Source organism: Anopheles arabiensis, chromosome 3 (genome assembly GCF_016920715.1).
Source record: "Anopheles arabiensis isolate DONGOLA chromosome 3, AaraD3, whole genome shotgun sequence".
NCBI classification, from domain to species: Eukaryota; Metazoa; Arthropoda; class Insecta; order Diptera; family Culicidae; genus Anopheles; species Anopheles arabiensis.
In genome coordinates, this window is record NC_053518.1 from 79606029 (window position 1) to 79620582 (window position 14554).

General features: G+C 40.8%; 1 protein-coding gene across 2 annotated transcripts in view; it reads right to left on the bottom strand.

Annotated features, from left to right (window-relative positions):
- The window catches only part of LOC120904394 (solute carrier family 12 member 4), a 152348-nt gene that overhangs the window by 135982 nt on the left and 1812 nt on the right, over positions 1-14554 (bottom strand). For both annotated transcript variants that reach the window (XM_040314345.1, XM_040314342.1), the window contains exon 2: positions 7817-8610. In XM_040314345.1, the coding sequence (XP_040170279.1) occupies positions 7817-7916 (100 nt within the window). In that variant the 5' untranslated portion in view covers positions 7917-8610. The remainder of the gene's footprint in view (positions 1-7816; positions 8611-14554) is intronic.

Consider the following 14554-nt stretch of genomic DNA (forward strand, 5'->3'; position numbering starts at 1 on the left):
TTGAAGCAAATGATTGTTGAAGCGGTGGCAGCCTCCAGGTAGCGAAATTGATGGTATTCAAATTCCAATACTCGTGTTTTTTGTTGTGTGTATATGTGAAAAAAAACATACACAACGGTACGCAGTAGTACGCTTCGGTTGAAATCGATGTTTTCAGCGCCAGCAGGTGGGCCGTTATCTATCGATGATGAATTTTCAATTTCCGATAAATGAACTCTGTTGCACGCACCTTCGCGTCTCGGCGTATGAAGCGAAACCAATTCGGTAGAGGTTAATACGATAAAGAAGGGAATAGGGTTCGTAAAAAGGATGGAGATGGGACACGGGACAAACACGCGTAAAGAGGAAGGATCGTAGCAGGAAGAGGTAGGACGATAAACTGTGTTACGTTGAAGAGCAAAAAAAAAGGGAGAATAAAACAAAAATAGGATCCCAAAAATCTACGCTCCACAGTTTATAAGACATTTACCCGTTATCAGTTATTGTAATTCGTCCTTTTTCGGTAATTGTTTTATAAAAATTATGTCCTGTAGTAATCAAATTTAAAGGGTTTTATTTATCCAACCTACCAATTACATGCATTCGCAATTAGGCACCTTTACAAAGGTCGCTAACCTCCAAATAACAGCTGCTCCTTCCCGCAGAGTGCAGCGCAGTCGCTAGTCGCGCGTGACTAGCTGCATCAAACAACTGCATAATTTACACGAACCTATACCCCGGCGAACGTTCAACTTAAAATTATTTCCCGTCCACACTATTGCACAGACTAAATAAACACGCGATGGTTTATGGGCTGCAGTAGCGAAACTTATAATTAACACCGTCTGTAACATTTTTCCAACAGCAACAGGTTGCTGTGGCCATTTCAGTAAGTCAGAATATTGATATGCAGAAACGAATAGGAAAGCTTCAGTTGAGCTTTGCTATAAAAAAACTAAGAGAACTTTTGTATGGATTCGTGCCATAAATATATCCTTATCGTTGTTTGCCATAAAACAATCCTGCTACTCTCCACCAGAGGGCACCCTACGCCGGGTAAAAGTGAGAAAGGAAAATTCAAACCGTTCCATTATTCACCCAAAGGAATAGAAAGTTTCACCCCTCTACTATGAGGAGCGTTTCGGTTTGTCATGTCCATTAGTAGGTGCCGTGCTCAAACAATCGATGCCGGTCGGTCAGTGGGTGGGTACGATACGACTCAGAGTTTCGCTGACCTGAGCTGAAAGTCGTGTCGCTTACTTGGACGAGCTTCAAGTTTCGCCCTCCTTGCACACACACACACACGCCAGCTGTCGGGGGCCACTAATTAGTACTGACTGGCATTGACCCAGTTTTTTCACTGCTTGTTCTTCGATTTTTCTTCGAACCATCACACACAGTACTTCTTTCGCCCAAGGAGGATGGTGGTAGAAGTATGACTGTCGACTCTTTTTTTTGTGTCATCTTCGACAGGCGGGTAATAAAATGAAATGATTCTGAAGGGCTAGCAGCAAGAAGAATCATCAGCCAAATACTAAACAAATCGCTCATATACTTAGAGTGTATGAGCTGGTGGTTTGGGGCGAACGGTTTGTATTTTTAGCACGTCCCAGGGACAAGAGCAACAGCCATGGGCGTGAACTATCGTTGACGAATATTTGCCACTCAATTAATTATGATTTATGATATGGAACGTTGCACTTTTGCCCGTTTCCGCTTGAAGGCATGGTGCTCTGAGCGTCGTTATGGTTGACTTTTTTTATAGGAAGTAGGATTTTTTTGTTAGGCGAATTCAATGAAAAGAGATTAAAATCGTTTTATTTTCTTTGATAAAACAATGTATGTAATTGATGTCGTAATATTTTCCTAAATCATATAAAATGAATTTCAAGGCCTAAAACATACAAATTTTCCAGAATGAACTATAGCATGAATGTAGTATTCGGGATTTTTATAGCAGACATTTTATAGCATTTCAGTAGCTATTTGCTCATTCACTTTGATCCCTTTTCGACTATTTATAGTGATTGGCAATAGTGCAGAGTAAACAAATCATGCAGCACTCTCACATCTTTATTTACTCAAATTAAGGCTATTAAACTGCTTTGCTTTGAAACTCCACTGTACTTTGAGAAGGGGAAGAGGTAATAAAATCTCAGCCATGACCTACCCTTCACAAGCAAATGACCGCCGTTCAAAAGAGTGCGGCACGCAAAACGGAAACCTTACAAACAAACAAACAATTACAGCTGGAAAATGTCTATTTAATAACGTCCTCTCCCTCCCGTGAGTCCGCTCGGGCTGTGCACGGACTTTTGCGTACTACTGGTGCACCCTTGACAACCTTGCCCGTGGCCGACGACGACGAAACTAAAAATATATTATCGAACGAATTTACCTAACCAAACCTGCTCTCCTCCTCCTGCCCTGCTGCCGTGTGAGGTATGGGAGTGCGTACGTGGATCGGTCGGGTCGGTCTCAAATGCATGTCCCGGCAGCACAACAACCGCAACGACGCACCGCAACGGCTCGGCACCGGGCGCGGACACCGTTTGAAGCACCACGTCAAGTGTACAGTAAAAGAGGAGAAGCTAAATAAAAAAGGTGACCCCATCACTCATACACGAACCCCCCCCCTCTCTCTCTCTCTCCGCTCCATATCCAACTGTCAACTGTCAAGGGATACACTTTCCCCTCTCCCCGTGGGGAAGCAGCGACGACGGGAGCGTTCGTTTTGGCATAAAATTTGATAAATAAACCTATTCGGCCAATGCGGGGTGCAGTTTTATTTTTTCGCACCAAAATCGTCCCACCGACCGAGGGCGGCTAGTGTCACGAGCTTCACCAAGGTGGTGGTGGTGTGTGTCCCGATATCCGGTTCGAATTATACTGTTTGCGTTTGGTGTTCTGTTTTTTTACCGTGAGTGGCAGTAGAAACTGTATCGTTTTCGAGGGGGCTTAATTTATCATAATCCCTCCCTGTAATCTAGACGAGCGAAAGCCGTTTCTGCCATGAAAATTGAGTCTTTTTTTGGGGTTTTGGCTTTAATTAAATTGTGCTGAAAACTGTCCTAAAGATAAAGAAATTGTGTTAATCCGTAAAGTAAAGCTATACAACTTTTATCACCTTAACGCAGTGAAGTTATAAAATGGATCGCCTTTGTACTTTACATTGCAATTCTTTATTCACAAACTATATTAAAGTATTTGTAAAATAGTGCCAATACAATCCTTTATATCCATTTTACTTATCAACCATGAATATAAAATCCTTAAAATATTCCAACCCATTCCGCAACGACGACAACACTTCCCTCCGGTGTTGTGTTGCTATTTACCAGCGACCAGAAATCATAATTCTCCTCCGTATGTCCGTCATACTGTTTCGTTTTGTACAGTGCAATGGCCCAATTTAGCCGCTACAAGTTGAATTCGCGTGTGTCTGCAATAAACCACCAGGCATTTAGCGCTGTTGCAGTTACATCCAGCAACTGGTGGAAGCTATTCAACAGCGTTCGGTTGTTCAGACGAATGCAAATTTAACCAATTTGTGCAACATTGTGTTGGACGTGTGTCGAAAAAATGTCTTTTTTTTGTTTTGTTTTGATTGGTAGTTATCTCTTCGTCTTGTATGTTTTTTCTTTATTTTTTAATACAAATAATATTCTCTCTTTTATTTAATCGTGTTGATAGCAAAACACATCAACACATCTAAAGAGGAAATAAATACAAAAAAAAACAATCTAAAGGCCGGGGTACATTGTCCCTACTCGCTAGTGTAATTTCGATTTTCACTAGCGCGTCTGGCGGCGGCTGTTGGAAGCATTTTACCAAACTATTTGGAGCCGCTTCAGAAAATATGTTATTTTTGCATTTTTTTTTCTTAATCAAGGCTGGAAATGTGTTGTAATTGAAAGATAAATCTGTTGTGCAAGGATTTCAGCAATTTTCGCATCATAATACTTAAAAAAAAACTACTTAAATTTGAGATCCGGCACGATCATTGGCTCGATTACCAAAAAAAGCTTCCACCAGCCGCCGCCAGATGCGCTAGTGAAAATCGAAATTACACTAGCGAGTACGGACAATGCCCCCCGGCCTTAAGAAAATAAAAATCTTCGAAATATGGAATCTGGTATCCAACATTCAGTGCAATCGGAATGAATTATTCAGCTTGTATTGAATCTTCCGTCATCTTCTGTAAAATTGTTTTGAGATTATATGCAACTAAGTGAAACTGATTTATGAATTAAATAATTTCGCTTTTAATACAGAAATTAAATCTAAATCTAAATCTTTAAATTAAATTGGAATCTAAAAAAATGTTGACGTATGAAAGCTACTAAGATATAAGCTGCTAATTTTTACTACAAAACTGCTAACTTTTACAAATACACATTCGAAATAAACAAAGCCAAGGCATAAAGTAATGCCAATATTTGTCCACATCCACAATACAATGAAGCGTAAAGGCAAATAGAATCCAACACTCTCATCCATTCCCTGGAATGACGCTCACTAACACACTTTATTACCTTTATGTTTGTTATTCACATTCACCCAACCAAACTCCAGAGTGAATGAAGTTATCAAGCCATCGTACGAAGGCCTTCGCGTTCGATGGTATTCTTGGACTGTGCCACTACGAAACTGCCCGCGAGCCAATCGGGCACTACTCAATCAACATATTTTTAACCGCCCGCGTGTATATACGTCATCGGTTTTGGCATCAATTATAATAAAATAGTAGCCCCACCACCCGCCCGCTAGGGCCACCCATCCATCCGCACCACAGTGAATGAAAGGAACCCCGCTCTATTGGCTGTAGAGCTGTAGAGCGATACACTGTGTGTTTAAAAGAAACGCCAGAGTCGGGCTGGAAACAATCAACCGGTTCCGACCAGGCCCAAACAGCTTGCGGCAGGTTCGAACTACTTCTCACGACTGAACGATGGTCGGCGTGTTGTGTCGTGCCTTAAATTTCGAACGCTTTTCCGCGTCCCAGTGCCGATCGATAATGAAGATATATAAACCCTTTTTGGCGATGTCACGCAACTTTATCTAACCTTGCAATGCACTCACAGCAAAAAAAAACAGCAGGGACGAGTAGGCTCGGTCGCTTCAAACGAATCTCGTTTTAATTCGGCCCCGTCAGATCTATATTAATTGGCCGGTCTGTTTGTTTTGTGTTGGCGTCCTAGCAACCCTCCACACCCTGGTGTCACGATACGCAATGGATAGTGGAATCATTTGGCCAGCGCGGCCATTCCCGCTCGCCGATATCTTTAACAAGATCGCTTTCAGAAGAGACCGCCCAGCTCGTCTTGTAAGGATTGCTGCCACACCGGGTACGATGTTGCAAACGCCGGCGATGAAGCTATTTAATTAACAATAATGAAATAACCGTCAAGCGAATGTGTTTGCGGACTGGGCAACCCCATATGTAATGGGGGCCGGGCAGTAGATGATGATGCTGATGATGGCGATGGTGAGTTTTATCATTGAAAACCCCTTAGTCCGGGTGACAGAGTGAGTGCCATAGATGATTTGTGTTCTAAAATTATCATCAATTGAATATGAATGGATACTCTTATTATTACTTAAGCTATTAATGTTCTGTTTACCAAATGAATGGTTTTTCGATTGTTGGTCGCGATATATTTTGTATTTTTTAGTATCATTTTGTTTCAAAGCTCGATATAAGTTTAACCATTCATAGCATTCAAATAAACAAAACCAAAACATGCTCGCGCAGTCACAACCCGCATAAACCGTACAATCATTAACCGCAATCATCATGGAGTGGTGTCATTCCTTCTTTTACGACATTCCTTTCTACTGCCTACGAAGATAAGATCCAAACATTCTTTATTGATGCTAATTAAATGACACATTGCCGCGATCGCGTTCCAGCACTGCCACGATGCACTTTAATTTCCGAGAAACTTAATATTCCCTTGAATTGTGCTAGAAACAGCAACATTCCAACGCGTTATTCAAGTAGGTTAAAAACATAATACACCCATGGTCACGCGGACGTTTAATATGGGATTATGGTAATAAACACAGCCCAACTATTTTAAGTACTTCACCCACAATAACAGGGCTGGTGAAAAATGACCAGTAGTAATATCCGGCCCGTTGTTAGGGAAAAAGCGCTACGTGAGCCCATATAATGTAAAGCCAGCCGCATATGCAGGGAGAATGTAGTGGAAAATAAAGTGTAGTACGTTGAATATTCAACACCAAAAACCGGGGGCTCTTCTTTCAGGATGAATAATTAAATGTTATATTTATACGTACGGTTGGGGTCGTAAAATTTGCAAGCCGTGGAAAATGCATGCAAAACAAAAATAACAAGAAGGGAACAGCACGAATGCACGTAGGCAAGCTGAGGAAATAATGCATTCTCGCTGAGTTGCTTTAGTTGTGCGTTGGTATTAAAAGGGGTAATAATTCTACGTGTTTCTGACATGGCTGTACAGTTAAATGAAGAGTGGAAGTAGCACAAAACACTATAAAAAGGAGCTAGAAAATCGCTCGAGGAAAATTGATGAAGAAACTATTTTAAAATATTACCCTTCGTATTGAAGAAATGAAATCGAATTGATCGAAAACAAATCTGCAGCTTTGAGAAGGACGGAGCTTTAAGATAATATTACTCTAATAAGTATAATACACAAATGTACGAGAAAGTGATGGTATTGAAAAAACATCTGCGGAAGCGAGTCATACACACCCAAGACGATCAACGCAGTTCCATCAATGATAAATGGAACTAACTCCATGGAATACAATTGTATTCCCAAGCATCCTTTACATAGCTTGGCAAGACCCAATGTATAGATCTGGCGAACCACTTATGAGGACACAACTGCGAGATGCATATGACCAGTTCCATTGGTATCAACAGTTGGTACTAGGGCACTGCCTTTCGAAGCAGGAGAACCTAATTAATCTTTTACATAGCTCGCCAAAATCCAACTAATGGCTCTTTGTTTAAGAACTTAGTAGATTGCAGTGTGAAAATGAATTCGAAAAGTATGTGAAAGGCAGGGTCACCATATCAATAGTAGATTGAACGGGACTGAACACCCTTAACATTAACTTTTCGATCAGATGCTTTTAATCATCTTTTGTAGGAACTTAACCAAAATTTACTGACGCTGTTGCTTGTTTTATTGGTGTTGTAAACTTGTAATCTGGAACTTTTATCTCTAAATATATGATGTAACGGAATGTATTAACCCTTGTTTTTGTTTTCCCAAAAAATAATTTGAAAAAATTTAAATTTTACATTTATAATTTAGCACTAAACCTGCTTTGCTGGAGCGTTACATTCGTATATTTCAAGAACCAACAATTCGTATCCATTTGACAATTACTTAACTTCATATTGGATTTCACGATGCATTGTATCAAGATGCAATTTAAAAATTGTGTTTTTTTCTTATTTCTTGTTAGAATTGGATTTTTATGCTTTTAATACCTTTAAAGTCAAACAGTCAAACTTCATATAAAAATCTGGCTATTATAGTAAAACCTCTCATTATTATTTTACCAGTTTCATTACTTCCCCCGCAGGCACAAGATATTTTTCGAGACTGTGTCGTATTCCAGAACGTGCCTTAATCTTAGGTTTGGCCTCGCTAATGAACGTATTAATGACACGAATCAAACCGGGCTGTAACCGAAAACCGGATGAAAATAATGATAAATCAAATCCCCAGCGGGGAGAGGTGCGTAAAAGGCCACACAGCCCACCGAACAAAGCCCACCCCAAAAAACAGTTGGCCCATTCCGCTGCCCACAGTGTGCCCGGCGCGGCCCAACTTACCTTGATGCTTTTCGCTCGACAGTAGCTTTCCGGTGACGGCCGCCTCCTCGTCTAGGCCGGCCGCCTGTTCCGCTTTCGTAACCTTGAAACGTTCCGCCATCGCCCGTCAATGTGGTCGTGTTATTTATGGATCTTTCCGTGCCTCGCAGGAGTACGCAAGAAATTGGAGAGCAGCACCGATGACGCCACCAGCCAAGTGCGGCCAAAAAAAGGACACCGATGGACCTGAACCACTTTCTAACACAAGGCGCGCGGCACTGGACCTACCCGAAAACGCACTCAACTAGAGCCACATACAAACACAAACACCACCTACACCGTGTGGGGCAGTTAGGGACCACTTAGAACTCTGATATCAAACACTCTTCAATACACACACACACAAAACCATCCAGGGGGTCGTAATAATGGTCGGAATTCACTTCGTTTCACTTTACCCGGCCCAACTACTGGAACGGCGGTGGCAAAAAACAGCACTTCAGACTTTTTCTTGGTAAATGTTTTCCACAATTTTAGTACGAGTAACAGTAACCCACACGCGCATAGATTGCTTTGATTTCTTTCCTTCTTGGCACACGCGAGACCTAGCACGGTTCCCTTTTTCGCTTGGGTAATGGTACACCCGCAGGCGAAGCAGGCGGGGTGTGCTGTCTGCTAAATTGACGTTCCCGACCCGGTTTCTCGTAGTTACGCGATGCCGGGTATGAGTCGGTGTGTGTGTGTGCCCGGGGGAAGGAAAAGCCGTCCAGCGATATGTGTGCCTTGCACCGTTTCAAAACAAGGCCAGGTTCGAGCTGTGGAAAAGGAAAGACGAAAAGGAAGAAAATATTAGTACAAAAATGTTTGTTACTTCGCGATTGCATACTTTCGCTGGTGTGTGATAAAAAGAGAGAGAGGGGAATTAAGCAGAAGGAAGGAGAGTCGTCTATTCCGTTTCATTGGGCGTCCCATTATGCCTACTTCTTGGGTTTGGTTTCTTGCGTGAAGAAGCACCCTGTGGCCATTATATGGTAATGGATAAACGACATGTGATCGAATTTTGCAAAACGATGATTTATGTTTCCTTGGCTTTGCTGTCTGTTTGTCAGTTTGGGGTTTCTTTTCCTTTCATTGTTTTGCTGATTGGTGCATTGCAGGGTGAACTATTAAATTCGAAACATTTTTTGTAGCTATTTAAGGACCTGTTTTTTCCACATATGCGACGTTTGAATTTTGATTTCATTTTCACTGCATAGGATAGCGTGGATAGTACTTTTAAATCTAAATAAAATGGGCTGACTGCACTAAAAATAGCTATAGAGAGAAGGGAATTTATTTAATTTTTTTTCATTGCTCTTATAAGTAAATATGTTTTTTAATCTTTTTTTTTTATTTTTCATGTCTCCATCAGACTTTTCTACTTTTATCTTTATTGTCTGATGGCGATTTTCTTTATACTTTTTAAAATTTCTGATGTCTCTGCTATACTTTAGCAAGGAACTGATTTCTCTTGACTTCTTAACGGCCTTCTTGAATTCTTCTCATGTTAATGATGAGCTTAAATTATCTACAAAGCTTAAGTTTAAAACATATTTCACGAATATTGATGCACAACCTTTGTCATCGTTAAGGCATACAATTTTAAAATTATGCCGAAAATATGAAATTAATATTTAGGATACCATTTTTTTGGCTGATAGTTTCTATAACACTCTTTCCTTTATTATGTCAGCTCTAAGAGTGTAATATAATTGTGTAATGACACAAAAAGTATATGTGCTGAGCCAATAGTCTCACATTAAAAATGATTTGGATTTGTATCACAGTTATAACAGTTATCATAACACTTATCCCATTATTTTACTGTCACTTTAGCTGATCGATTACAATGCATTACTCCATATAGTTTGTCTCACTGTTCAATCAAAACCCCGTTGCTGTTTCCCATTGTGTCCAGTCATTGCATCAGATATGCTATTCTCGAACAAATCCTGACTGCATAATCCTGCGGCTTTATTCGAGGCTTCGGACACGAAGGAAACCTTTTTTTAATCCCATGGGTTTACGTTGGCACCGATACGAACTTGAACGAATGCACTGTAAGAAGTGTGGTGGTGCCAGGCTGATGTCATTCAATTTCTATATTGTTTTATGTTTGAAGTCGTACAAATTAACTCACAATAAAATTGCTAAATCAGTTAATAAAATCGTTTTTTGCACTATATCTCTGTACTTCAAAGATCTCCGATTTTTGCAAATAAATTCTTCATTTTTTTTGTTATTTCTCGATCAACTTCAAAGTAAATACACGTAATATTACCTCTTCAATAATCACAGGATTGAATAAAAAAAACACGATTAAAAACCAACAACCTCCACACGCACGTTTATCGCACCCGGTACACCGACCATCAATCGCTAAACGTCGACTGAAAACCTGCCAAAAATCTTGGCCATTGACAACCGGCTTACAGTAGGCACACCGTCCAGCTAAATTGTGGGCAGGGGAGGGGCCAACCAGCAGCCTCTCTGATGGGCGATAAGATGCCACTTTAAAAGGTGGGGTGAAACACCTTCTGGTTTCCTCCAGCTGGTGTGACTAATCGTGTGATATACCAACGCCGTCTCTCCTAAAGCCAGGGGGCAATGTTTTAGACTAGAAACGCTGAAACAACGACGGGGACAGGGAGCAGTGTGTGTTTTGTGTGTAAACGTGTTATCAAAGATAGTACGCGGGAGACCACCTCGAAACCCCGCATCACCCCCCCTGGACCTATTAGCTGATGCTTGGTTCTCTGCAGATTCGTAAAACCTCAAATTTAGGCCATTGCAGTATCGGAAGGAAGATAACGGGCGTAACGCGTACATAGCCCAAGTACGGTTCGGCTTTGAAATGGTCCCGACCCCGGTGCACACTGGGAAGAAGACTTCAGATACACGCACGCGTAAGAAAGCCCAAAAGATATCAGCTCGATCTTCTGCCGGTGCTGCTACAGTTAGGTTCGCGCGTACGTAATCTAATCCCCGCAGGAAGATATTGGAATTAGCTTTTCGTTATATTTAACATTGGAAAATAAAACGTGACTGTGGTCATCGAACGTTTTGCCGGCCTGATACAAGGTCCGCTCAGTGTGCTCCCAATGTTTCTAGGTGACATTCCTTGGGCCCATTTGGACTCCTTCTCCAAGCTGCCAGGCAAAACTGTACGGGGAATACAGGTGGACAGCGGCTTTAAAATCGATGTCAATAAACCTCGGCACCGGGCTTATGTGGGATTGAGCGTCCACACCCCAGTGTGCGGGCCCAGCACTACCTTGTCTTATATCTGTGGCTATGTTATTCTTTATTCTGGAACATTTTATCATTTATGCAACACCCGGCTTTTCAGGAGGGACAATTAGCAAATGCGATAAATGCGATTTCATAACGAGGAGAAATTTAATGTATAGATTAGTGAGGAAGGTTAAGACGACGGACAACGACAGCGAGTGGTTGAGAAATACGTGGCTTTTATATGTAAAATGGTGGAATTTATTACGTTACTCAACATGCGGATTATTGATTATTGGAAATTAGGGGAAACGATTAGGGGAAATTATACAGGAAAAGTTGTTACGAGCGCTTTGTATTACGTTAGGACATAAAAATCAGATGTATAACATAAGTCATCTGAAAGGCTTATCGCGGCGGTGGTCCTGTGGTACAGTCGTCAACTCGTATAACTAAAAAACATGCCCGTCATGCGTTCACGTGTTCAATCCTCGTGTTGACCGCCCCTTCGTAACAAGAATTTGACTATCCGGCTGCATGGTAGTCTAATAATTAGTCTCAAAAGTCTGTATAAGACTAACACGACCCCTCGTAGGACGTTACGATAAATAGTAGAAGATGAGGAAGATGAAGAAGTAACCTTACATATGAACACTCTCAAGAACTCTAGATCGCTTCAACACACGGTTGTATTCATTATGATTTTTTTTTAAATAATACCGTTTGTATTTTCTAAATAAAATCTAAAATACTATTGTTGTATTATTGAGTATGTTAGATTCGTAGGAATGTGTTACATGATAAAACTCGAATTCAGGAAGCACTCCAGCTCAAAAATAGCCCTCAATCGGGTAAGGAACATTATTTTCAAACCACACGCATTCAGCACCGAACAACCAATTTAATGGACAAGCCTTCACAGAGCCACCCCTTTTCCAGAACCCGTACAAAACTCTTTTAATTTTCTAGTCCCTCCCTCCGGTGGCGGCCTTCAACACCGTGGCCACCCCATCGCTTCCACAGTGTGTAGCGACTGCCGCCGTATACGGGTGCTGCTATGCGACGAAAAGCGTCTAACATATCAATTTAGAGGCAGCGTCCCATCAACCTTTACGATCGATTCCAATTGGTTATTTGGATCAACTGGCAATTGAATTGAACCGCGTAACTACTGGCCACCGCAGGGCCTTTCCCCCATCCACGGGTGCTGCGATCGCTTGCTACGACGGTCGGAAACGATAAGGAGTTGGAAGCGTTTTGATTGAGTATCGGCGAAGGAGCTACCCAAGCATCGATCGTCCATCTCTACGACACCACTCAATGAAAGAGAACACACACACAGACACACATATATAGACAGATTGTTATGGCAACCAATTGCCGGACCAATGGCACCAATGGAAGTGAAATATTTCGGCCCCGGAATATGAGTGCAATGAAGTGCTCCAAAAAAGGGGACACGAAACGATTTACCCCTATCCCGCCTCAGCCGTAGTATGTAACAGGTGTACTCATCAACATGAAACATTTTTATGGATGGACATACGGTGTAGCATCAAGGTGTCATTACCTGTCAGTTCCGAAAAAAGTGACTAGCTACAGGTCATTAAATAAACACCTCTCTTCCGGGCGGGATCGACATGCCTCTTCCACAACAAGCAGTTGTCGACAACAGGGTAACCAACTGCCTAACGGGAGAATGGTACAGTACAGTGTTATCAAGCGTGTGTTATCGGATAGACAGCTTCAAACATGAAAATAAAGGTTTTATCTATGAACGAGGCCTCCGTCAGTGTGAGGTTGTGGATATCTTAATGGACTTAGCATGTAAATGCTAAGCTAAATTTGGCCTCAAAATCAACAATAATTTGAACAGGATTTTGAATTTAATTTCTTGTAATTTAAAAACTGAGTCTCATCCATAGCCAAACCCGACTTTTAAGCCTAGAAAATTTAACGCTTTTTTCTTGTTTTGGGCAAATCAATAAGTTTTCGTTCTCTCCCCTTCTTAATAATTCAACCTGATCGGCGCATTAAATATGCATAATCATTTAGATGCACGCAATTGATATGCCTTCTTCAACCTTAGGCGTAGCATAATAACGCACCCATCGTCTACGTCCTTCGTGTTGTTTGTGCTTCGTCCGTAGACGATTGAAGCAATGACCGCGGCAATTATCACACATACTCTCTCATTTCAAATACTCCCATTTAAAGAGGGAAGCAAAAAACACGCTCTAAAACATAAACGATACACCACAACCCACGATAAACGGCTCAGTGTGTGATAAGAAAAGTCACAAGACTTTTGCCGAACTTCAAAAACATACACAGCACGTGGTTGTTTGCCCTATCAGATACTGTGTCGATAACACCGTTTTTTTGTTGTTGCTGTTTTTGTTCCAGTTAATTAGTTTGCTCGAAGGCTTTGAAGATCATAATTACAATTTAAATCATTATTTTATCAACACATGGGTACGTGATTTATGGGCGCCCCCTTTCAAACAAGCGCGATAAAGCAAACGCCGGTTTGTTGCTTCGTAGATAAGAAAAATTAATGTTTTTTTTTTAAACAAGCGACAAACAATCGTAATCGAAGATCGCTAATCGATACTGCCACCGGTTTGGGCTGGGAGGCAGCTGTAAATCTTTGCACAGTATCTCTGGCATACTCTTTGTTACTTCTGTCCTGTAATAATTGCTAACTAGCCGACGAATAACCGCATTAATGGCTGTGAATGTAAACGAATACTTATACGACTATACAACATACTTGTTTTACATCATTTTACAACTGACATTTTTTGTGATTCCTGTTACATTGTTGTATGTTTGAAATAAATCATTTATGCAGCTAACGAGTAAATAAACTTAAAAGTGCTTCCTATAAAAAGTAGGCCCTAAAGAGAAGTTTGCGATGTCTTTTAACATTATTTTGAGACTTACAGACACTTTTTTACAAACTTATGTGCTCGCTGCTTTTATGGGTCAGTCATCAGCGGCACAAACGTGTGTAGGTCGTTTGGTCTAAAAGTAATTCATGGGTTGGTTATCATTTTATTGTTTAACGGACCAAGATGTTGATCAGGTCAAAAGTCAATATTTAATAAACAAGTTTGAAGAATGATCAGCTACTTTTCCGTAGCTTCAAACAAATGTTTATCAATCGTACAGAACATAATATGATATTGATTAACCATATGTTATTCTAAATAAATAAATTAATAAATAAATAATGTCAACGCTACATCTGCTATACCGAGATGTTGTAGATAAGGGACCATCCATAAATAACGTAACGCTTATGAAGAGAAAAGGTCTTATGTACATTCTTCCGTTCGAAGTGAGGTTCTATTCCTTTTTATTTATTATTTTGGTAATACGTAATTTACGGATGACCCCCAGTATTCTTTCCGTATTTTTTGCCATTTAAATACATTTCTTGTTTAAGTTTTTGACTGTTTTTGTACGATTTTGGCAAGTTTAAAG